Consider the following 25,762-nt stretch of genomic DNA (forward strand, 5'->3'; position numbering starts at 1 on the left):
AAATAAAACAAAGGAAAATCTAATAATATATTGCTCAAGTTCTTAACAGCAGTGACTAGGATGGCGGAAGCAGGAATAAAACCTGCAACCCTCAAGTTGCTGGCACGGGCCGCTTTACCAACCGAGCCACTTTGTTAGAGGGTGTGTTGGTACCTTTGGGAGTTCTGCCATTATGAGGGTAAACTGGTGATCGCATAGTAGCTTCCAAAGAGCCAAAGTTTGGTAGGTGCGATGCACCAACTGCTGGATGCTCTGCAGGGACACTTTTTCATAAACCTGAGCTGTGGCTGGACACAAGAAGATAAAGGATAGAAAAAAGGCCTTATCAGCACATCAAGAAAACACTCCCAAACAGCCATAACTCACTGTGATACTTCCTCTGGAGATCCTGCTGAGAGTTGGCACCATCTGGCCGCATGAACCCCAGCAGCCTTTGCTGCAGGTTGCCTGGGGAACTGAAGCTACAGGGCATCAGAGCAGATGTTACATCCGAGAGGGAAAAGAATCAAAGCAGTGGCTTTCATCATTCAGTGTCTAACCTTGCAACACCAAGAGAGGATGGACTGAACTGAGAATTTTTGTCCAGAAAGTCCTTCAGACCGTAGAGCTCCATGAGGACCGACTCCAGGTGAAACGAAGGAACGCTGCTTTCCAACTGTGATGAGTGTTCAAAGCATCGGTTGGACGCCACAAGCAGTTTTAAGAGGGAACGAACACTTTAACCCTTGTGCAACCTGAAGATTGACTATAAAATCCAAAAAGGATTCGTTCATAAAAGTGTCATTAGTCAGAAATATATATATATATAACGTTGTTGTTTTTTTACTTTTAGCACTTGAAATCTTTTACAGCTTTAGATCTATCTATTGGTATACAGTTGCATTGTTTTTTTTATGTTTTAATGCCCTTTAGTCAAAAATAAAAGTTTGTTATAATGTGGAAAATGCAAAATATTTCTAACTTCTAGAGTGGAATATTTGAGGTTGGGTAATTACAGCCTTGAATATGTCTGATTTTAAAACGGTAGACCAGCAGAATATATATGTATATATTTTTTAACAGTGCCTATATACTGAGCTATAATGAAAAAAGGCAGGCAGGACTTGGTTCAGTTCACACAAGTTCTTCATATTGTGTATATATCTGCCATGTTATATATAACTTACCAATATCATTTTCTTTACATTTCAGATATTTTATGGCAGTTTAACTCGTATGCTCATCAGAGCTCTACAAATTATACTCATGGTTTTCTAGTGCCATCTTGTGGTTAAAGGGAGCAATTTCACTTAAACAATATTTTAAGAAAAGGATTCTTTCGGTTTTCATGGAAAAAGCAGAGTAATTTACCAAGATCACAGTCTGTTAAGAAAAGCAGTTATAATGGGAGTCAATTGGGTCCAAAGAATTTTTCAGAAAACATGCGTATACTTTGTTTGTATCTTATTCAAACAACGTTGCAAACAAAAACACAATGCAACTTTTTTTTTTTTAATTATGAAAAACTCCTCTGCAAAATGTTAGACCGCTAACCTTCAAACTGAACAATGATATGGAACACATGTAATGCCTGTTTTGGGCTCTAGGGGTGCACAAGGGTTACTGATGATACTTACAATACTGACAGTCTGACTTCCTTTGCTCATCGTCTTCTCCACAGCAAGACTCCCATCCCAAATGTTGCTGTGTGTAAAAAGGATGAGTTCTCCTTTTCTTTGAGAACACCACACATGACCGGAAGACGGATTGCTGCGCGACTCACCCTAGAACGCGGGAAAAGTAGACGCAGATGCCATTTTGCTTCCCGGAGAAAATCACCTCTGGACCAACAGACATGGGAGTGATGGGGGCTGCCCCAAGATGCATTGGTGCAAAAGGTGTGGCCAGCGGTGGGGGGAAAATGCCTGGTAGGATAATGCAGAATCAGAAAAAACTATGGAAAGAATTCTGACAACGCACATTTAAACAAGACTTGCCAGGTGCTGGAGAGCTCATCATGGGTCCGACAGTGCTAGGTGGTGACATCGCTGATTGAAATCTCATCTGTGCTTCTCCTCCATATCTGTTTACAACAACAGGATATGTTTAGCCTGTTTACAGGTACACATGCAGCCACTGCATACATAATAAAGCTTGGACCTGAAGAAGGCTCTGGTAGCCCACTGTGAGACCTCTCTGTCGCAAGCGGCGTTGGAACAAGCCAGAATCAAAGCTGTGGCGCAGGCCTGCTCCTCCTGAACAGAATAGATCCAATCAGATTTAACGTGTTCTTTGATTGGACACTAGCATCCTAAGGTAAACATTTTACCCTGTGCAGCTTGAAGAAGCGCTCAATCTCCTCGCTCTCGCCTCCAGCGCAGCTCACCAGCAGGTGACGGAGCTGATCCACCGGGCGCAGCTTTTGGAAGATGTGACTCCCCTGATGGTGATAAACAAAGCTGACTGACGGCGCTCCAAATAAAGGCTGAGCACTGAAGTGGGTAGTTACTGTTAACCTTTGCAGAAAGGAGGACAAATTTCTGCGGTGGAATGTTGTGCTGCTGCACCACGACGGGTGAATCAGTGACGGGGATCAGATCCTTGTTCAGTGGGGTCCAACTCTTGGGTTGTCTTGCCTCGTCGATTGCACAGATAGCCCATGTGTGTCCGTCTATATTAGACATCATCTGTAAAATAGCATGAAACAATTAGGACACACATTTCCTGCACAATCCAATGAGATTTACTACATCAGTTGCATCTAAAAATATAGAACTGGGTGTTACATTTAGTTTAGTTAACAACAATATGGACAAACCTGAGTCTCCATCAATGGTTTTTTGAAGGGGAAAGAATCATGGTTGATGCACCACAAAAGGTCGTTGTCCTCGGTTTCAGAAGCCGCCATCAACAAAATACCTGAGGCACGTAGATTTCAAGTTATCTCGGGAAGGTTTACCGCACATTGGTTGTTCCAAAAAAACAACAGTAGTACCTTTACTGTGCAGAGCTTTGTGGACCTTGTTCGGTTTCTGCAAGGTGGAGGACGCAGAGAACCCCGGTGGGAGGCGGACGTGAACCAAAGCCAGCAGGGACGGTCGAACTGGTGTGTGCTTTTGATGTGGTGGTGCGAAATGTGTCGTGCTGAAGTAGAGACGCACACCTATGGACACAATAACATTAACATTAGGAGTAACAACTTTAGGCAAAATCAGGTGTTTCATAATGGAGATAATGGCTTTTTTGCCGATATCCGATATTGTCCAACTCTTAATTACCGATTCCGATATCAACCGATACCGACATATACAGTCGTGGAATTAACACATTATTATGCCTAATTTTGTTGTGATGCCCCGCTGGATGCATTAAACAATGTAACAAGGTTTTCCAAAATAAATCAACTCAAGTTATGGGAAAAAAATGCCAACATGGCACTGCCATATTTATTATTGAAGTCACAAAGTGCATTATTTTTTAACATGCCTCAAAACAGCAGCTTGGAATTTGGGACATGCTCTCCCTGAGAGAGCATGAGGAGGTTGAGGTGGGTGGAGTTGGGGGGGCGGGGTTGAGGTGGGGGCGGGAGGTGTATATTGCAGCATCCCGGAAGAGTTAGTGCTGCAAGGGGTTCTGGGTATTTGTTCTGTTGTGTTTATGTTGTGTTACGGTGCGGATGTTCTCCCGAAATGTGTTTGTCATTCTTGTTTGGTGTGAGTTCACAGTGTGGCGCATATTTGTAACAGTGTTAAAGTTGTTTATACGGCCACCCTCAGTGTGCCCTGTATGGCTGTTGACCAAGTATGCCTTGCATTCACTTGTGTGTGTGAAAAGCTGTAGATATTATGTGATTGGGCCGGCACGCCCCCGATATTGTTGTCTAGGTGGAAATCGGGAGAAATTTGGGAGAATGGTTGCCCCGGGAGATTTTCGGGAGGGGCACTGAAATTCGTGAGTCTCTCAGGAAAATCGGGAGGGTCGGCAAGTATGACTGGGAGACGCAACTGCTCTGTACTTCTCCTACGTCCGTGTACCACTCCGTACAGCGGTGTTTTAAAGTCATAAATTTTACTCTTTGAAACTGATACCGATAATTTCTGATATTACATTTTAAAGCATTTATCGGCCGATAATATCGGCAGTCCGATATTATCGGCAGTCCGATATTATCGGCAGTCCGATATTATCGAACATCTCTAGTTTCATCTTTACCTGCGTGTGTCACAGCCAGCAGGTGGCAGTCTGAGGACTCGGATTTGCTGATCACGGAGATCTGGACAATAGGCTTGAAGACCGAGCGATCAATCGTCCTGTATGCGTTCAAAGAAGAAAGTTGTCTTACTTTTCAAAGAAAAGCAGAAAAGGAAGTAACGGTGGTGATACCTGGCGATGTATCCAGCTGCGGCAACAATGTTGTTTTGGGACATGGTGGCCACGCGACTCATACACTGTCCATCAGCACCCAGGTCATACACCTGACAGACAGAAAAAAGGGTAAATATACATTGGTATATTGACATTACACTAGAGCAGGCCTGGGCAATTATTTTGACTCGGAGGGCCAATATTAGAGAAAAAAATGTGTCTGGGGGCCGGTATATCTATTTTTAGGAACACTAATACAAAACCTCACAATAATGTCTGATTGAATGCTAAAAACGTTATGACAGACCGCCTTAAAAAATTGAATGGTATTTTACATTTTTTTTACTGAATGAGGCACCCAGAATGTACATAAAAATAAAGAATGTGGGATTTACAATATTAGTTATGAACGATAAAACATTGAATATTGACAACATATGAACGTCACACCCCCCCTCGATCGACATATTTTACAATCAAGCAAAACGCAACAAAAATGCAACAAACACAGCGAAATATGAACGCAAAGGGTAAAAAAAACCCACCTACAATCTAATACAGGGGTCACCAACGCGGTGCCCGCGGGCACCAGGTCGCCCGTAAGGACCATATGAGTCGCCCGCGGGCCTGTTCTAAAAAAAATAAATAAATAAATAAAAATTAAAAAATAAAAACATTTTTTAAATTAAATCTACATAGAAAAAACACAAGATACACTTTCAATCAGTGCATCAACCCAAACAACCTCCCCCATGCACACTCATCCACACCCACTCACACAAAAGGGGTTATTTCTTTCTGCTACCAATATTCTGGTTCCCACAACATAGACAACACATCTGCAAGGGACACAGTCCCTGAAGCACACATGATTGTATAGGCTGCTGGTCCACTAACATTTTCATTAATTACTATTTTTTTATGTAATTATTTTTATATTGTTTTACTTTCTTTTTTATCCAAGAAAATGTTTTTTATTTATTTATGTTATTTTATTTTATTTTTTAAAAAAGGGTCTTATCTTCAACAGACCAGGTTGTCAATGAAATTAGATTTGTTTAAAGGGTTTTTTAAACCAGGCCCAGTCCAGATAATGTCCAAGTCGGACTCAGCAACACACACCTTCATTCATGTACACAGAAAAAAATTAGGGAACACAACAGATTGCATATCATTTATAAACAAAATTACATTTTCAAAATAAGCATTTATGTACAGTCCAGATTATGTCCAGGTCACTCAAATTAGGGAACACAACAACAGATATCATATAATCTATAAACATAATTATACTTTCAAAATAAGCCTTTGAGGACTTCTCATCTTTTTTTTAATGTTTTTTGGCATCATTATCGTTTTCAACCATGTAACTTTCTAAAGTTAGAAAATACTGAATAAATGTTTTAAAGAAAGTAATACTAAGTGAATATCTGTTTTTGGCCTTAAAAATAAACATTTTACCGAGTACTATAATTAAATTGACTAAATCATGATTGTCAATGAACTCTCCTAAAATAACAGAAACCACATTAAGCTTCATAAACAAACCAATCCTTAAACACATTTTTTCAACTTCCACCCAAAACAAAGACACAATATGACAATACCAAAACAAATGCAGGGTGGATTCAGGCTCCTGACAACAAAATCGGCAATCATCTGACTCTGTCATATTCCATAATTTTAACATTTTCCCTGTGGGTAAGAAGTTATAAATAATTTTAATTTGAAAATAACGATTTTGCACATCGATAGTGGTTTTATAGAGTAGTTTCAATATGGCATCCCATGGCAACGGGCAGTCAAAAAAGTCCTCCCATTTTCCATTTGTGTTGTATGAGGCAGCCTTCAAAGATTTCTTTATTAAATAAAAATTATATATTTTTCTATTTATTTTAGTTCCTTTTTGCCAACTAGAATTTCTTATTAGAGGTTTACAAACTAATAATTTAGTAGTTCCATAATTAATTATTTGTTTCCATCTTTTCCCAATTACTCCAGTTAGTTGATAAAATGAAAAGCTTGAGCAAGCATCACCATACATAGCTCTAAATTCATCATACTTCATAATTTTACCATTCTCATTGATAATATCATTGACAAAAATGATTCCTCTTTTAAACATATTTTTCCAAAAAAAAAGCCTTTCCATCTATTACAATATTAGAGTTCATCCATATTAACTGCTGCAAAATATCGTCTCTTTTTTCTGGCACATAAAATTGAAAACACCACTATGAGTGGATTGTTTCCTTTTCCCAGCAGACTCTCTTGGAGGGGATCACTTGTAAAAAAGGATACAATTTCTTTTGATACAGTACATGTTTTTTGTCCAACAGGACATTTGTGTACCACTCAATGTTTAAATACATCTTTGGAACAATTGATGCTTTTAAAGACAGACACATAGCTTCAAGGTTGAGAAGTTTCAGGCCCCCATATTCATACTCTTTGTACAAAACCTTTCTTTTAATCTTTTCTGGTTTGCCGTTCCAGACAAAATCGAAGACCCTCCGCTCATAAATCTTAAAAAAGTTTTGTGATGGAGCTGGTAATGACAAAACAAATAAATAAATTGAGGAATAATTAACGAGTTGGCAATAGACATTTTACCATACAAGGTTAGGGATTTCCCTTTCCATAATTGCATAATTTTGTCCAGCTTTCTTAGTCGATTATCATAATTTACTGAGCCTAGATCTTCCAGATTTTCTGGGACAACAACACCAAGTATGTTAACTGGTCCATCTGTCCACAAAACAGGCACTTTGCATTCCATTCGAAAGGACGTTCCCTTTATATTTCCGATCCTTAACATTTTACATTTATCATAATTAAGGTTAAGGCCAGATTGCTGTGAAAATATGTCCAAAAGATTAAGAAGGTTCCGCAAACAATGAGGAAAAATCTTATCTTTGTGAATCAGCCTTTTCTGACATGAACTTCATCAAGAACAAACACAGAACACGCCTCACTGATGCACATCTGCAAGACTCACTCAGAGTTGCAGTGTCAAGTTACACACCAGAGTACAACACACTAGTTAACAGCATGCAATGCCAGGCTTCCCACTAACTGACAAAGAAACAGATAACAGACTTGGTGTCCAGTTCAAAGTGTGACATGATTTAAAAATTTGAGAGTTTACTTTTGTATTTTACATGAGTTATTATTTGTACAAACATGGTGCAAAGTAATTCATGATTTCTTAAAAAATATTAGTGGCTAGCTAGTTAAAATGGGATATTATGATTTCACAAGACTGTCTTAGAAGTGATCATTTGAAAATGTTCAATTTGAAAAATGTGCACTTAGAGAAAATATAAAAATAAAGTGTTGCATATTGATATTTATCTGTTTCTATATATATTCATTGTGAGAAATCATTAAGATGATCAGTGTTTCCACAAAGATAAATATCATTAATTATTAATAATAACAGAGTTAAAGGTAAATTGAGCAAATTGGCTATTTCTGGCAATTTATTTAAGTGTGTATCTAACTGGTAGCCCTTCGCATTAATCAGTACCCAAGAAGTAGCCCTTGGTTTCAAAAAGGTTGGTGACCCCTGATCTAATATATCACTAAGCTTTAGAACTTTGTTGTAAAAATCTCTTTCCACGTCTGTCCCTGACACCTGCATTTCAGGCTGGCCGCTTTGGAAACACTCTGTGGAAACGCTCCCCACCCACACTGCTTGGTGCCTCGTCTGAGCTGCTGTGACTTAGATTACCATAGTAACTAGTATATCATGCAAAAGCGCAGATTCCAACCATTGAAATACTTTGTATAGTCCAAGACTTACGGTTATTTGAAAACATCACTGCACATAATAATGCCAGCTACAGTTTCCATCTTAAAGATCTAAAAAAATTATTTGGGAATGTCCGGCGGGCCAGATTGAAAACTTTAAAGGGCCGCATGGCCCCCGGGCATTAATTTGCCCAGGTATGTACTGGAGGGAAGTTCCAAAAAACATTTATAATACCTGCAACACCCCTTTCTCAGAGCGTGTAAAAAGTGTGTTGCGGGAGTTGTCTACAGCAATCTGCACAATTGGATCTGAAAAACATTTTAGGGATTTAAAAAAAAAATAGTTCAAGTAGAGAAATAATGACTGTCTTACCGTCCTCTGAGAAGGAGAACTGGAGCACAGAAGGGATGAGGAAAGATAGCGAGCTCTTTGAGTGGTTGATTTTCCGGCAGCGTTGACTAAGCCAGCCCGCCTCGGCCTGGTAGGCGATCTCGTACAGGCAGCCGTCTTTCCCTGCCATGAAGATGCGGCCCAGGTTGGTGGAGGTGACGGACAAGATGTAGGTGTTGTCGGTGGGGATGGAGAAGAGGGGGTCGGGGAGCAGCTGCATGCCGCCTGACATGCTGTCGTTCAATCCTACAACAAAGACATACAGTATACACTAGAGATGCCCAACATAAAGCAACTACTTAAAAAAGTGATCAACTGTGAAAGGAACTGTGAAAATAGACATGAGGGTATTGCGTTCAACCTCACACCAACACTGCTTTACCTATCAGTAATCATGATTTCAATATGGATTAAAAAAATATTAATTATTTTGGCCATAATTGGCAGCCCTATGTATAAGACTAGATCTCGTACATGAACACTATTTTTATCTATATGGACAAAAAGTGCAGTTACGTCTTATGGCCATCGAGTGCCATCTTTCAAAATTCTTACATCATTGGTTTTTGTTTTTGAATCTCGTGTGTCCATAAAGTGCTATCTTGCACAATTTTCACATTTATTTTAGTTATGTCTGTTATTTTTTTCTGCCATATTACTTTGTATCATCCATTCATCTTCTTCTGCTTATCCGAGGTCGGGTCGCGGGGGCAGCAGCCTACAGGGAAGCCCAGACTTCCCTCTCCCCAGCCACTTTGTCCAGCTCTACCCGGGGGATCCCGAGGCGTTCCCAGGCCAGCCGGGAGACATAGTCTTCCCAACGTGTCCTGGGTCTTCCCCGTGGCCTCCTACCGGTCGGACGTGCCCTAAACACCTCCCTGGGGAGGCGTTCGGGTGGCATCCTGACCAGATGCCCGAACCACCTCATCTGGCTCCTCTCGATGTGGAGGAGCAGCGGCTTTACTTTGAGCTCCCCCCGGATGACAGAGTTTCTCACCCTATCTCTAAGGGAGAGCCCCACCACCCGGCGGAGGAAACTAATTTCGGCCGCTTGTACCCGTGATCTTGTCCTTTCGGTCATAACCCAAAGCTCATGACCATGGGTGAGGATGGGAACGTCGATCGACCGGTAAATTGAGAGCTTTGCTTTTCGGCTCTGCTCCTTCTTCACCACAACGGATCGATACAGCGTCCGCATTACTGAAGACGCCGCACCGATCCGCCTGTCGATCTCACGATCCACTCTTCCCTCACTCGTGAACAAGACTCCGAGGTACTTGAATTCCTCCACTTGGGGCAGGGTGTCCTCCGCAACCTGGAGATGGCACTCCACCCTTTTCCGGGCGAGAACCATGGACTCGGACTTGGAGGTGCTGATTCTCATCCCAGTCGCTTCACACTCAGCTGCGAACAGATCCAGTGAGAGCTGAAGATCCTGGCCAGATGAAGCCATCAGGACCACATCATCTGTAAAAAGCAGAGACCTAATCCTGCAGCCACCAAACCGGATCCCCTCAACGCCTTGACTGCGCCTAGAAATTCTGTCCATAAAAGTTATGAACAGAATCTGCGACAAAGGGCAGCCTTGGCGGAGTCCAACCCTCACTGGAAACGTGTCCGACTTACTGCCGGCAATGCGGACCAAGCTCTGACACTGATCATACAGGGAGCGGACCGCCACAATCAAACAGTCCGATACCCCATACTCTCTGAGCACTCCCCACAGGACTTCCCGAGGGACACGGTCGAATGCCTTCTCCAAGTCCACAATGCACATGTAGACTGGTTGGGCAAACTCCCATGCACCCTCAAGGACCCTGCCGAGAGTATAGAGCTGGTCCACAGTTCCACGACCAGGACGAAAACCACACTGTTCCTCCTGAATCCGAGGTTCGACTATCCGGCGTAGCCTCCTCTCCAGTACACCTGAATAGACCTTACCGGGAAGGCTGAGGAGTGTGATCCCACGATAGTTAGAACACACCCTCCGGTTCCCCTTTTTAAAGGGAGGAACCACCACCCCGGTCTGCCAATTCAGAGGTACCGCCCCTGATGTCCATGCGATGCTGCAGAGTCTTGTCAACCAAGACAGCCCCACAGCATCCAGAGCCTTAAGGAACTCCGGGCGGATCTCATCTACCTCCGGGGCCTTGCCACCGAGGAGCTTTTTAACTACCTCAGCAACCTCAGCCCCAGAAATAGGAGAGCCCACCACAGATTCCCCAGGCACTGCTTCCTCATAGGAAGACGTGTTGGTGGGATTGAGGAGGTCTTCGAAGTATTCCCTCCACCGATCCACTTCATTACTTTGTTAATATTTTCATATGTGACATCCCTAGACAGATTCATGCTTTTGAAATGGAGTGGTAATTTGTCTTTGTGACACCTTGTGGTCACAATAATTCAATAATTTATTGATATTATTAAAAGGGCATGACACAGAAAGTTGAATGGTGCGGACACATTTGTTACTGGATACTTTCTGATCTTCTGCCTTGGAAACTTTGCATCTGTAAGTAACATGCAAGTACAATTATCTGATACTGGTTTGCATTGACAAACATGGTGTTTTTACTGCAATATTGCTCAATTATGGACACTTATTACGCATGTCTAGCATTTGTGCTTAGCTTTTGTGTTGCTGCTAGCTCCTAGTAGCATATAGCCTACCATGTTTACTTTTTGTAAACACTAGAAAACAAGGAAAGATCAAATTTGTGTGCTGGCACTCAGCAACAAAGGGTTGGAGTTGGGGGTTAAATCACCAAAATGATTCCCGGGCGCGGCGCCGCTGCTGCCCACTGCTCCCCAAAGGGATGGGACAAATGCAGAGGACAAATTTCACCACATCTAGTGTGTGTGTGACAATCATTGGTACTTTAATCTTAATCTTTAATCTTAATCTTATTGGCGGTCCAGCTTTGCACAAGTAAATGTGCTGCAGGACTGCTTACTGCAGGGGTGCTCATTACGTATATCGCCAGCTACCGGTCGATCACGGAAAGTGTGTCAGTCGATCGCCAGCCAGGCATTAAAAAAATAGTCCTAAAAATGAGCGATCATAAATCTTCACTATGATGTCACTTTCGTCACTTGATTGACATTCACGGCACCCGAGGGTCTTCTGAGATGACGCTGGCTGCTGCCAGCTCATTGTTAAGAAAAAATTACCGACAGGAAGGCGTGAAACACTTTTTATTTCAACAGACTCTGGCGCCGTACCTGTCGTCAAAACTCCAAAGACCGACTGCACAGTTGCACAATAAAAGCGCTGCTTCATCCTGCCTGCGCTAACAAAATAAGAGTCTCAGAAAGCTGGCGTGCACAAGCTAGCAAGCTACGGAGTTTGCCGCCAATGTATTTCTTGTAAAGTGTATACAAAGGAGTACAGAAGCTGGACAAATAAGATGCCAAAAACCAACCACTTTCATGTGGTATTGGACAGAAAGGAGGACTTTTTTTCTCCCCCATTTGAAAATGCGGACGTTATCAGCACCACTGTCTGATTCCTATCAAAGCAAGTCATCAGAATCAGGTAATACACCAACTTGTATTCTTGTCTTCATGAAAGAAAGGAATGTATATGTGTTAAACATGCTTGCATTATCTTTAAACACCTTTAACTTGTTAACAATATTAACTATATGTGTTAAACATGCTTGTATTATCTTTAAACACCTTTAACTTGTTAACAATATTAACTATATGTTTTAAACATGCTTGCATTATCTTTAAACACCTTTAACTTGTTAACAATATTAACTATATATATTAAACATTCTTGTATTATCATTAAACACCTTTAATTTATTAACAATATTAACTATATGTGTTAAACATGCTTGCATTATCATTAAACACCTTGAACTTGGTAATAAAAACATATATTTCACAAATAAGTAAATATAAATTATATATATGAATGAGGTAGATCCCCGCGACTTGATCCATTGAAAAGTAGCTCGCCTGCAGAAAAAGTGTGAGCACCCCTGGCTTACTGTATATCAGAGGTTTTAGATGCAAGTCGATTGTTTTGTTTGTTTGCTAATATCGGGACACTTTTATTACCATTTTCTGAATCAAGTAAAAGTTGCATGCGTTAATTGACCATGAAGTAAAATGTACTAATGACAACTGGGCACGGATTGAAACAAAAATGTTGGAATGGAATGGAATAAATAAACAAACTCACCAGCTTGTCCCTTAGGGAAGCTTAGCCCCAGGATGACGACATCCACAGATGTGGCCAATACAAGCAGGTAGTGGATATGAGGCTGTAAAATCCCTGAGGAAGCAAACACAAAAACAAACTTTTAGCTAAGACTTTAGATAATATGAATCTTCGTTGTTCAAGCATGCCTTGTTTTGGTTTGACTAGACCAACAGCCAAAATGGTTTCAATCAGCCCATCGAAATAGGCTACGTCTCCTCTGCATGGAAAAGAGCAACAATTAATCAGATACAAATCTAAATATAATAAAATCCAGCACTTAATTATAAATGTACTTACCCGTCTTCATAATTCCACATGAAAATGTCATTGTCAATCGTGAGCCACGCTCGTGAAATCTCAGGAAAGACTCCCATCATGCAGTTGAACTGCATATCTATAGAAGATGATTAAGACAAACCACGCACCTGCCCTTTTTGGATCACATTTGGAGATGAATGGTGTACAAGAAGGATACGGCTGAATTGCTCCACCAGCTCTGGAGGTAGCGGGACTCGACGCACTGCACTGAGCTCTGGGAGGTTGGGCACGCTGAGCATACCCGGTCCCTGGAGGGGATAGTCCATGTCTGACACTCCAGAGAGGGATGGTATGTCTAATGACACGCATCAGAAAAAGGACGCGTGTTAACACAAGACACTCAACTGTCTGGTTTCAAATTTGGTCACAGGAACAGACAAATGGTTACAGGCGTTTTCAACTGGCGGCGAGCGGACCAAATCACGGCGCGGGGAGGACATTATTCGCCCGTAAGCGAGAATGATAAATTTGGCAGCAAGAACAGTGACATAGACTACGTTTACACTGCAGGCCAAATTGGCCCAAATCTGAGTTTTATGAGATCTGATTTTCTCCAGCTAACTGTTTACACTGCAAGTAAAATGTGATTTTGATCAGACTTCAGGGTAAACGTGCACAGGTCCCAATGTGGCCGACGTCACTTGCATGCGCACTTCGATAAAGGGAAAACAAAAAGGAAGTTAACCGGAAAGAAGTCGCTACTACTACAAAATGAAATAATAGTCGCAACACCTTAAGAAAGGTTTTTTTTTTTACATAAAAGTAAATAATGTAATGTATGAATGGATGTATATAGTGTAATATATTGTAATCTTTTTATGGCTGCTAAGTAGAGGAGACACGGACATCAGCGTGGAACTACGAGAGCTTTATTTTTCAACTCACATCTAAGAAATTCTGGTCTTTCAACAATCGCTATTTCTTCGGAATCAAAATATATATTCATGTATTTCATGTAGCCTATCTATTATTTGCGCACTATTGACAAGTGATGCATGAAAATTTGGTCGTCATGAATAGAAACCAAAAGCGGGTGCTGTGATGAAATATTGAAATAATAATTACTGCATAACATAAATTCCATTCCATACTTAAAATAAGAATAACAGACCAAATTAAATGTTACACAGCTGTAACTTCCTGGCTCTAAACCTGCAGAAAATCGTTCTTTTCACGTTGTTCTATGTTGCACTATTTTGTTATACTTTATAAAGCATTTCTTATGTATTCCTTATTTTTGCACCTTTATTTTAAGGGTTTATTGTTGAGTGCTCAATGGGATTTCAGTATTTTGTTCACATTGATTGGAATGTTTTCCATGGTTTTGTTCACATTGATTGGAATGTTTTCCATGGTTTTGTTCACATGTCCTTTCCTTTCTGTCCTGAAATCTTAGGGGATTATAGTCAGGGTAAGGTTACATTTAAAATTAAATTTTTACCTTATTTTAAATAGATCATAAAAAAAGATCTATAATTATATGTATCAACCCATATAAAAAACTTAAATTGTGATACAGCGGGGGGTGTATATTGTAGCGTCCCGGAAGAGTTAGTGCTGCAAGGGGTTCTGGGTATTTGTTCTGTTGTGTTTATGTTGTGTTACAGTGCGGATGTTCTCCCGAAATGTGTTTGTCATTCTTGTTTGGTGTGGGTTCACAGTGTGGCGCATATTTGTAACAGTGTTAAAGTTGTTTATACGGGCACCCTCAGTGTGACCTGTATGGCTGTTGACCAAGTATGCTTTGCATTCACTTGTGTGTGTGAAAAGCCGTAGATATTATGTGATTGGGCCGGCACGCAAAGACAGTGCCTTTAAGGTTCATTGGCGCTCTGTACTTCTCCCTACGTCCGTGTACACAGCGGCGTTTTAAAAAGTAATACATTTTACTTTTTGAAACCGATAATTTTGAAACCGATACCGATAATTTCCTATATTACATTTTAAAGCATTTATCGGCCGGTAATATCGGCAGTCCGATATTATCGGACATCTCTAGTACCAATGATTGTCACACACACACTAGGTGTGGCGAAATTTTTCTCTGCATTTGTTGTGTGTGTGTTTGTGTTTGGTATCGGTATCCGTGCGTACGTATGTGATAATGGGGGATATGGGTCACCGGGGTATTGTTTTTAACTTTGTAAAGCACTTTGCGTTGCATTTATTTTTAAGTATTAAAAGCGCTTCGTAAATAAGCTTGATTTGATTTGACTGTTCAAACTGTGTGTAGAGGCTAGGGATGATGTTCGTTAAGAAATTATTGAGTTCGAGCCCATTATCGAATCCTCTTATCGAACCGATTCCTTATCAAATCTCTTATCCAATCCAGATAGGTTGTTGTGTGTGTGCACTGAGTTCCAAAAGCCATAGATGTTATATGACTGGGCCGGCACGCTGTTTATATGAAGGAAACGCGGACGTGATTGAGGACTGCATGCCGCCGTTATAGGGTGAAGGTTTCAGGTGAGAGAGGACGCTAAAGGCACCCACCCCAGTGAGCATATAGTGCTGCTAGGTGCGTTGTAAATAAAAAAAAATGCCGACAAACACCACCAACATGGACGAGGTGCCGCTCACTTTCGACATACCGGTGAAGCACACTGGAGAAGACCAGCACGTTAGCGAATCGATACGCACAACGGTGCAAGAGAAGTCGGCTTTTACTGTTGTGCAAGCTTGCTATGCTAATGGTCAACGAGACTGACTTTGAAAATGAGGAGAGGGAATCTGCCATGTTTGATGGAGAACTTGCCCAGCTGTTCATTTTGGACACAGAAGATGAGGACTTTGATGGATTTGTGGATGAGGATTGATCAAAAAATAATGTGAGTACATTGTTAAATACTTCAATGAAGTACAACCCAACTCAGCTTTGCTCCTGCTGCCTTTTTAAAACAGCGTCCATGCATGCTAGCGTATGTTTTAAGATAGCGTATGTTTGACCATGCCTGCGCCCAAAAATACGCTGCGCCTTATTTATGCGTTAAATACAGAAATAGCACCCGTAACTGACACGTCGCCTTTTAATAAGGTGCGCCCTATGGTCGCGAGAATACGGTTTAGTGGCTTCGATAACAGGAACGGGTTCTCAAAAAGGGATTCGAATCCATGGAATCGGTTCTTTTCTTATCGAACAATCGGGAGAACCGGTTTCAAACATCATCTCTAGTAGTGGCCGACACTATTAAATATACTTAAATAAAACCTCTGCCTTGTTTTTAATGCATACTCAGGCCTAGTTCGCTACTGTATTTTAATGTTGTTAATAATAAAGGTACTTGGAGAGCAAAATGTTTTCTGAAGTTGTTAGGTGGAACAACTGACATAGAGGATCTTTGACTAACGTTTTTACAGGTGGGAAAACAGCAGTGATTCTGTCATATCTTCATGTTCATTCTGTTTTCTGAAAATGTACCCTCATTAGTTGAATGGGCCTAATGTAGATTATAAACAGATGTATTGGAGGTAGCATAAGACAAGCTTCTTACTGTGTGAGGGGACGCTGAGCAGCTCTGACAGGTCAGGGAAGCACCGATCATCCTGCAAGTGTCTGTCGATGAGCCGGGCAGAACTTTCCAGCGCCTCGGCAAGAGCAGCTGAGGGGCTGCTGGGTCCGGCGGTGGACGGCATGGCGAGGCTGCCACCAAAACCAATACAATTCAACTTAAATCATGTGTTCCGTTAAATAGCATACGTTAATTATGATAATACACATGAAAAGTGTACGTCATTGAGTGTGACGAGGGCTTGCTGGCATTTACTAAATCTGTACTAGCACAGAAGCTAAATGCTAAGTTAGCAAAGAGTGAATTAGCACGTTTTTTCAGTTGCTTCGTCAACCTTACCCGAGTGGAGAGAATCCGCTTAGTCGTGACTTATTCCTAAAAAAAAACAGTTCTTTACAGTTGAGAAAAGTGTAAATAATAAATAAACAATTTATTGGACTGATTCAGCAGCCCGCCAACCTCATGAACGACTACTGAGGTCGAAGGTTTTACTTCCGGTGACTACATCCGGTATGAGATTCATGTTGGGTGCTACAAACATATTACCGTTTTTATAATAATAATAATATTGTCATCTTAAAATATTCCCAGATGGAATAAGGAACTCAATGTAGTAAATTTTTCGTATTGGCTGTATTTTATTTGGTTTTAATTTAAACAACGCTTTTAATTTCAAACTAAAATATTTAAACCGGTCTTTTCTACGGTGGCTGAGAAAGACCAAAACAGACAGCGCAAAGAAATTCAAGTGCCCCTGGCTACAGCCCGCAGATCAAGGAGGGGCTTATTTTCCCTCAATGTGGGCGGGTCTTAACGTTGAGCCCGCGGGCTTCATCTGGTGGCGGAGATCCGGCAGCACACATTCTCAAACGTCAATAAAGCTACTTTTAACTGAAATTTGCAAAGCAAACGTCTTAAAGGGTCAGATTGCAATTTTCTTAAAGTTACACTTTTCAAATAAAAAATACAACAACAATACTATTGACTAGCTTATGTTGCCATAAACGGTTTGACAGAATACATTTGCAAAAAAAGTGTATATATTTTTCATATATATATATATATATATATATATATATATATATATATATATATATATATATATATATATATATATATATATATATATATATATATATATTAGGGCTGCAACAACTAATCGATTAAAATCGATTATAAAAATAGTTAGCGATTAATTTAGTCATCAATTTGTTGGATCTATGCTATGCGCATGCGCAGAGGCAATTTATTATTATTATTTCATTTTAATTTTTATTATTTATTTATTTTATTTTTTTTAATAAACCTTTATTTATAAACTGCAACATGTACAAACAGCTGAGAAACAATAATCAAAATAAGTATGGGGCCAGTACGCTGGTTTTTTTTCAATAAAATACTGGAAAGGATAGAAATGTAGTTTGTCTCTTTTATCTGATTATTAATCGATTAATCGAAGTAATAATCGACAGATTACCCACATCTGCGGTCCTCTCCAAGGTTTCTCATAGTCATTCTCATCAACGTCCCACTGGGTTGTGAGATTTTCCTTGCCCTTATGGTATGATTTGACACACATTGCACAGTATCTACATCGGGACAAGGTCATTAAACGGCATTGATACAATAAAATAAGATGCTAGCACGGTCTTTCAGATTAACTGGATAAATTAGCATTAGCTAATACAACGCTAACGTTATCTAGCTCAGGCCTGTTGTGCGTTCTCTCTGTAAAGACGTGGATTGTTTTTGTGCAGAGAACTCCGGGCATTTTGCATATAATGGATATAATGCTCTGTGACCCAGACCGCTCTGGCTGCAGTGCCCTCTGCTGGTTGTTCAGGGGAACGTGTAGGTCACATTTATTTGTGCATCTGGTTTGTGGGAGGAATGTCTCAAAAAAGCGATCCACATATGCAAAGTCAATACAAATATAAATGGGGTGGGGGGTCCCCACATCTGCGGTCCCCTCCAAGGTTTCTCATTGTTATCCCATAGGGTTGAGTTTTTTCTTGCCCTGATGTGGGATCTGAGCCGAGGAGGTCGTTGTGACTTGTGCAGCCCTTTGAGACACTCGTGATTTAGGGCTATATAAGTAAACTTTGATTGATAAATTGTAAATGAATTGTATGTTTTACCCACACACACACAAACTACATTTGTAATCCAAGAACCATTATAAAATTACAAATCAATCAATCAAATGTACTCAATACTTGAGTATTTTTTTACCGAATACTTACTCTTACTCAAGTAATTATTTTGATGACCACTTTTTACTTTTACTTGAGTCATATTATTCTAAAGTAACAGTACTCTTATTTGAGTACAATTTTGGGGTACTCTACCCACCTTTGGTTAGAAGTAGTGTTTTATTTTCTTATATTCAAACACAGTGTTACTGTTCAAACTGTGTGTAATGTTACAGTGGCCTAAACATTAAATATAATTGTTAAAAAAAACCTCTGCCTTGTTTTTAATTAATACTTAGGCCTACTGTGCTACTGTATTTAATTTAATGTTGGTCATGGTGGTACCAAGTGTTTTCTGAGGTGGTACTTGGTGAAAAAAGTTCGAGAACCACCGATCTACATTACATTGGGAAAATGCCTTTTGAGAATAAATCAACAAAGTTCTATTTTAAAATCCAAAAAAACACTTTATTAAGAACATGGTCAATAACACTAATTTCCAACATTCACTTTCTTTTTTTTACAGAATTATGTTCAGATATAAACATATTTTAGTTCAACTATAATACAAGTCAGTGGGAGTAAAAATGAACCAAGTTGCTGCACAACAGCGAAGGAGCTCCCACGCCAATGTTTTCCCCAAAACATTTCCTTCAGGTGTGTTTCTTGTGATCCTCTATTGCAGGGGTGCCCAAACCTTTTGTCTCCAAGGGCCAAAGTGAAAATGTGCCAATGGGCAGGAATTTTGTGGGCCCCGCTTTGGGCACCCCAGCTCTAATAGGTCCTGAAATAGAAAAGAGATTTGAACATCTCTCAGTAACATACTGGATCCCCGCGTGAGTGTGAGTGATTACAGATGATCAATGTTTAGTCCCGTCCTTGGCGGCGTATAGCGCCCGTAATGTCTGTGCCACTTTGTTTGTAAGCTTCTGTCCGCTCGTTAGTGAGATTTTCTTATAAATAATGTTCGACTCCTTGATATTGTCCAGCCAAGGCACCTTCTTGCGACCTTCTCGTTTCTTGGCCACAACCCAGGGCCCCGAGTAAGAACCGGACATCCAGTGTACACTGTAGCCTCTTTTGGTCTTCTGGACCACCCGGGCGATCTGTGGCCGGTCTTTGTATTTGGGGCAGTAGATGGCGATGACGTCCATCACAGCCACGCCCTCGCTCATGTTGGCAGAATCCTCTGCGGAGTCGTCGCCTCTTCTTGACTTCTGCTAAAAAGGAAGAAGCGTTCCTTACAACAATGCCCATTTTTCTACCGTTGATGACACACAGGTACTGTAATTTTTCAAATAATAGCCTCTGCTCAAACAAATGCCTCCCTTTTCCCTTCATGAAAGCCAACAATTAAACAGTTCATTTAAAAGCATGGGTAAATTATTAGAATATACTGATTAAATGTAGATATTTATGATAAAACATACGTATGTAACCATCATACCTTTGAATGAAATATTATTTTGTACTGTATATATGTATATTTATTATCATTTGTAGGAAAAAAATATATATATATATAACTTTGCTTAATCAAGTTTCTATTTAAGTATAAGTCATAAGTATGTTTGTAATAATACATACAGTACTGTAACATATTTAAAAAATAATTTAAAAAATATTAATTATTCTGGCTTATTTATACGAATGCCATTAATTTGAAGGTACAGGTAAATATACTAATTATTATAATACATACTGTATTGTAACTAGTGTTGTCCCAGTACCGTTACCAAAATGTATTTCGATTTTCAAAATAAAGGGGACCACAAAAAATTGCATTATTGGCTTTATTTTAACAACAAATCTTACGGTGCATTAAAGTTCAATTCAATTGAACTTTGAACTTACGGTGCATTAAACATATGTTTCTTATTGCAAGTTTGTGTCTTAAATAAAATAGTGAACATACAAGACAACTTGTCTTTTGGTAGTAAGTAACAAACAAAGGCTCCTAATTAGTCTACTGACATATGCAGTTACATATTGTGTCATTTATCATTTTATTAATGTGTAAATATTATGAGGGACAAGCTGTAAAAAATGATTATTAATCCACTTGTTCATTTACTGTTAATATCTGCTTACTTTCTCTTTTAACATGTTGTATCTACACTTTTGTTAAAATGTAATAATCACTTATTCTTCTGTTGTTTGGATGCTTTACATTAGTTTTGGATGATACCACAAATTTAGGTATCATTCCGATACCAAGTAGGTATAGGGTCATACATTGGTCATATTCAAAGTCATCATGTGTCCAGGGACGTATTTCCTGAGTTTATAAACGTAATATTAAAAAAAAAAAAAAAACGAAAGCAGATTTTGTGATGCTAAAAAATATCAATGTAATCATAGTAGTATCGACTAGATACACTCCTGTACTTGGTATCATTACAGTGGATGTTAGGTGTAGATCCACCAATGGTGTTTGTTTATATTGTGACGCCGGTGAGCTACGGTGTGTAGTGAAGCATGTTTAGCTATACCTCTTCTTCCAGTGATAATTATACATGTACAAAACTTACTTTATTTGTCGCCATGGAGGCGAGGATTAGTGATTTAGAAGTAGCTAAAACACTGCAGACCGAACTTTAGCCGCTAGCTAGCTAGCCATGTCTTAAAACACCTCTTCCTGAGGGAGTTTCAGTGTTATAACTTCACCTTTATCTTTAGTTTTTAAGCCAAAATGCGTCCGTTCTCCCTTTTCTGTCTACACACTGGGTCTGCTTGTAGGTACTCTGTGATTGTGCGCTGCCGAACATGCTCCTCTGCTCGTAAAACCAGCAATGACACGACGTGACGACGACGGGGGCAGGTACTTTTTAGAGGCGGTATACTACCGAATATGATTCATTAGTATCGCGGTACTATACTAATACCGGTATACCGTACAACCCTAATTGTAACATGTTTAATTTAATTATTATTTTTCGTAGAAATTTAAAAAAAATATATATATTATGCAATATCTTAATGCATGTGTAAAGATTAGGGCCTCATCTCTAACAAACACATTTGCACAACTTTGTTCCCGACTACAGCTGTCCCTCGCCACATTGCATTTCAAATATTGCGGCTTCACCACATTGCAGATTTTATGAGGGATTGTTATAATTTTTTTAAAGACTATCTACAACATATTTGGCCTAAAATGTTCAGTATAGTGGCTGCTGATTGGTTCAGCCTCAGAAAGCATTACATTATTGTATTGAAAGAGTGTAAAGGTGACTAAAGGGGTGTTATTTCAATCTAGAGGACCTCATCAAAACTTATTTAGAAGGCCATCAAGAGTTTTTTATGTTCTAACTATGAAAATATTTGATTTATAACTCATGATTACTATGACTTATGTCATGTCCGGTACAAATTAACAGTGAAAAACGAGGGATGACTTCCGAGCACTGTAATCATGTATTTTTAAGATATTTTACCGGCGGGGGATCTTCATCCTCGCTCTCCTCCTCGTCTGACTCGAGTGGTGCCGTGTGATTGGTGTGGTTGTGGTTTCGGGGTTTGGGCCCCTTGAGCAACGAGGTGATGGCCTTGTTTCTGGCGTTGGCGCTGGCTTCGCCCTCCTCGTCCTCTTCCTCGCGATCCAGGTGCTCCATAAGCACTTTGAACTGAGAGACAAAGTCAGATCACCCAAATAAGCTCCAAACTTACATTTAATGGCTGAAAAGTGCATTTGTGCCTGACTGCTTACATCTAAATACTGTTTGACAATATCCTTTTTGGTCTCCTTGCTGATGGCCGCGCCACTAAGACCGCCCTTGAGAAACTCCATAGTCTGGCGAGGGTTGAAGTGCACCTTGGGTTTCCTGTTGACGGCCTTGTCGTAGACTTTGGCCGACTCTGTTGGAGAGTACTTCTGGATTTTGCTGTAACAAAATGGGATTTCATTACACAGCTGCTCGATTAAAATGATGTCTGAAAATATTGCAGCGCTGCTGACCTGTCTGAGAAGCCGTATAGATTCTTCAGATGCTGTTTGAGCATGAGCAGCAGCAGGATTCCCTGCGAGGCGATGGAAAAGTCCAGCAGAGGCTTTGTGTCCTCAGGGAGGCGGGCTATGACTGCGTCCTCGTTATCCAAGTCGGAGTCGGAATCCGCCTTTTTCTGCCCCTGGACTTTTTTGTCCTCCTCCTCGCTGCTGCTTTGACTACTACTACTACTACTGCTGCTGCTGCTGCTGCTGCTACTACTGCTGCTGGATTGGCTACTGCTCTTGTCACTGTCCTCATCATCAGAACTTTCCCTCATCTTGCGAGTTTTTTTCTTCTTTTTCTTCTTTATCTTCTTCACCTTCTTTGGCTTTGGCAGCGGTCCTTTCCTCAAAGACTACACACGCACACACAAGAGTATAATGTCTTCGGCGATGCATGAAAGAAAAGCTTCGAGACGGCTGCTTTCTTACCTCCTTGAAAGACTGCAGCAGGTTGCTCCCAGAGACAGACAGAGTGATGTCCACATGGTGCATGATGAAAAGAGGCTCCTCCTGCGTCTGGTAAGGGAAGCAGGCCAAGTTGTCCGCTACGAAGAGCAGCAGGTTCACCTCAGCTCTCTGCAAGAGCAAAAGAAAACCACCATCTCTTACTCTGTCCGTGACATGATAGGGCGATTCATGAATAGACTGTGGACTCACAGAGCTGTCGTCGAACATGTTCAGCAACGAAATGAGGAACGCCCGCCGGTATTGACGGTTACCCCGGACCAAAGTGTACAGGTGGGAGCAGAGGGCTGCGTCTGTGTCGTGGTGGCGGAAACCTCGAAGGACTGCCTCGTTGGACCCAGCAATGGCCCGCTGGACCTGATAGGACAACTTCAACCCTGCTACAGCCTTCATCTGTGGATGGACAAATCAGCAGTTAAATTAAAACATTGTTATCTACAGTACAGGCCAAAAGATTGGACACACCTTCTCCTCATTCAATGCGCTTTCTTTATTTTCATGACTATTTACAATGTAGAATGTCACTGAAGGCATCAGAACTATGAATGAACACATGTGGAGTTATGTACTTAAAAAAAAAGGTGAAATAACTGAAAACATGTTTTATATTCTAGTTTCTTCAAAATAGCCACCCTTTGCTCTGATTACTGCTTTGCACACTCTTGGCATTCTCTCAATGAGCTTCAAGCACACAAGTGAAGTGAAAACCATTTCAGGTTGAAGCTCATCGAGAGAATGCCAAGAGTGTGCAAAAAAGTAATCAGAGCAATGGGTGGCTATTTTGAAGAAACTAGAATACAAAACATGTTTTCAGTTTTTTCACCTTTTTTTGTTAAGTACATAACTCCACATGTGTTCATTCATAGTTTTGATGCCTTCAGTGACAATCTACAATGTAAATAGTCATGAAAATAAAGAAAACGCATTGAATGAGAAGGTGTGTCCAAACTTTAAGCCTTTACTGTATGTCTGGTATTAAGCGGTTTACTAAACCTAAACAACTACATTGGATTGACTGCTATCCAGTGTGTAGATCGAAATGAGTGTGTCTGAGATCCCAACATGGACCAAAAGTGGCATCTCCGTCCACAAAAGCAAATAACCGCCAGAGCATGTAATTATCGAAAAACAGCTGCGGCTCCAGGCAACCTTCTTAAGTATTTTTTTCTTATTAATCAACTCCAAAATATAGCAGTAGTTGCCAATGAAGTATGTCAGAATCCAGCATCTCTACCTAGCTATGGATGCACTTCAGAATGTCCGTTGCACTACTCAGCTGTCAGTGTGACACTCATGCATGACACGCTTGTTTACAATAAAGCAGTATTACCTCCCGGTGTCCTTTTTTAATGAAGGCCACAAGATGGCAGTTCAGTTCAGTTTAATTATTTATATAGCACATTGAAAAAACAACCCCGGTTGGCCAAAGTGCTGTACAGACATAAGAAAAGGGATACGTAGTGTCACATTTACATCGTAACACAAGGATGAATAAAATATAATAGTAAAATATACCTTCAAAGAAGTGCAGAATTCATCACCTAAAATACTAAAATGTCATAAATAAATAAAAAAGGATAAAACAAGGAAAAAAAGGGTGACGTCGCGGAGGTCTACAGGTCAACCTTGTGACTTTACTTCCTTTCCTCACCTTCTTGTACAGAGCTCAAAGGACATACTCTGATTTTTATGATCGGGCGACCTTAATAAAGCCAAAAAGCGCAGCAACTTCTTACTTTTTGACCCAACCATGCTGACGTCCTTCTCTGAGCTAGCATCCTATGCTAAGCAGACACTCGGACTGCTGCAGACGAGGGCAATAGACAACAACAAGCCGAAACAAAACCGCTGCAGACGGGGAGGACCTGACCATAGACTCTGGCGCATGGTTAGCAAAGGAAGGCTCACTCTTCCGGATTTACTACTGGCAAATGTTCAGTCTCTGGGAAATATGATTGAAGAACTTCCTTCAACTTCAGCGGCAAGACTCCCTAGCAGGCACAAGACATTAAAACAAGGTTGAGAACTTGTTGAATTAGGTCCTTACGTTGAGCAACTCAAACCTAACGTTGGAACAACATGCTTTTTGACAATGTTTAATCAATGTTGGGTTCTGACGTTGATTTGACCATTGAATTTTGGTCATTTTCCAACCATTATTTTACAACACAAATACAACGTTGAAACAACATACTTTTTGACGACATTTATTCAATGTAAGGTTCTGACGTTGATTTAACCATTGAAGTCTGGTCATATCCCAACCAACAACATGGATTCAACGTTAGAATAGGGCTGGGCGATATGGCCTTTTTTTAATATCTCGATATTTTTAGGCCAAGTCACGATACACGATATATATCTCGATATTTTGCCTTAGCCTTGAATGAACACTTAATGCATATAATCACAGCAGTATGATGATTCTATGTGTCTACATTAAAACATTCTTGTTCATACTGCATTAATATATGCTAATTTTAAACTTTCATGCAGAGAGGGAAATCACAATTACGGTAAGTCAAATTACCGAAACTGTATTTATTAAACAGTTATTAAGCAGTGGCACAAACATTCATGTCATTT

The 25,762-nt window shown here is 40.3% G+C and overlaps 2 protein-coding genes across 6 annotated transcripts in view; both read right to left on the bottom strand.

Annotated features, from left to right (window-relative positions):
* Positions 1-17,034, bottom strand: part of LOC133662267 (nuclear pore complex protein Nup155-like) — a 29,106-nt gene extending 12,072 nt beyond the window's left edge. The window contains 20 exon segments of the mRNA XM_062066119.1: positions 154-287; positions 367-461; positions 540-655; positions 1,617-1,683; positions 1,763-2,062; positions 2,140-2,234; positions 2,309-2,419; positions 2,496-2,666; positions 2,798-2,898; positions 2,975-3,142; positions 4,192-4,289; positions 4,363-4,454; positions 8,333-8,406; positions 8,471-8,734; positions 12,681-12,773; positions 12,848-12,918; positions 12,999-13,095; positions 13,177-13,314; positions 16,511-16,659; positions 16,868-17,034. Coding sequence (XP_061922103.1) covers positions 154-287; positions 367-461; positions 540-655; positions 1,617-1,683; positions 1,763-2,062; positions 2,140-2,234; positions 2,309-2,419; positions 2,496-2,666; positions 2,798-2,898; positions 2,975-3,142; positions 4,192-4,289; positions 4,363-4,454; positions 8,333-8,406; positions 8,471-8,734; positions 12,681-12,773; positions 12,848-12,918; positions 12,999-13,095; positions 13,177-13,314; positions 16,511-16,652 — 2,427 coding nt within the window. The 5' untranslated portion in view covers positions 16,653-16,659; positions 16,868-17,034.
* A 2,127-nt stretch (positions 17,035-19,161) lies between these two features.
* LOC133629973 (nipped-B-like protein B) overlaps positions 19,162-25,762 on the bottom strand; it is a 57,914-nt gene continuing 51,313 nt past the window's right edge. For 4 of the 5 annotated variants that reach the window (XM_062021162.1, XM_062021138.1, XM_062021143.1 and 1 more), the window contains 6 exons: positions 23,369-23,569; positions 23,141-23,287; positions 22,679-23,064; positions 22,430-22,604; positions 22,158-22,346; positions 19,162-19,940 (listed from right to left, as the gene is read on the bottom strand). In XM_062021162.1, the coding sequence (XP_061877146.1) occupies positions 19,581-19,940; positions 22,158-22,346; positions 22,430-22,604; positions 22,679-23,064; positions 23,141-23,287; positions 23,369-23,569 (1,458 nt within the window). In that variant the 3' untranslated portion in view covers positions 19,162-19,580. The remainder of the gene's footprint in view (positions 19,941-22,157; positions 22,347-22,429; positions 22,605-22,678; positions 23,065-23,140; positions 23,288-23,368; positions 23,570-25,762) is intronic. The other variant, XM_062021154.1, reaches the window with a different exon arrangement.

This window comes from Entelurus aequoreus, linkage group LG02, assembly GCF_033978785.1.
Source record: "Entelurus aequoreus isolate RoL-2023_Sb linkage group LG02, RoL_Eaeq_v1.1, whole genome shotgun sequence".
In the NCBI taxonomy this organism is placed as follows: Eukaryota; Metazoa; Chordata; class Actinopteri; order Syngnathiformes; family Syngnathidae; genus Entelurus; species Entelurus aequoreus.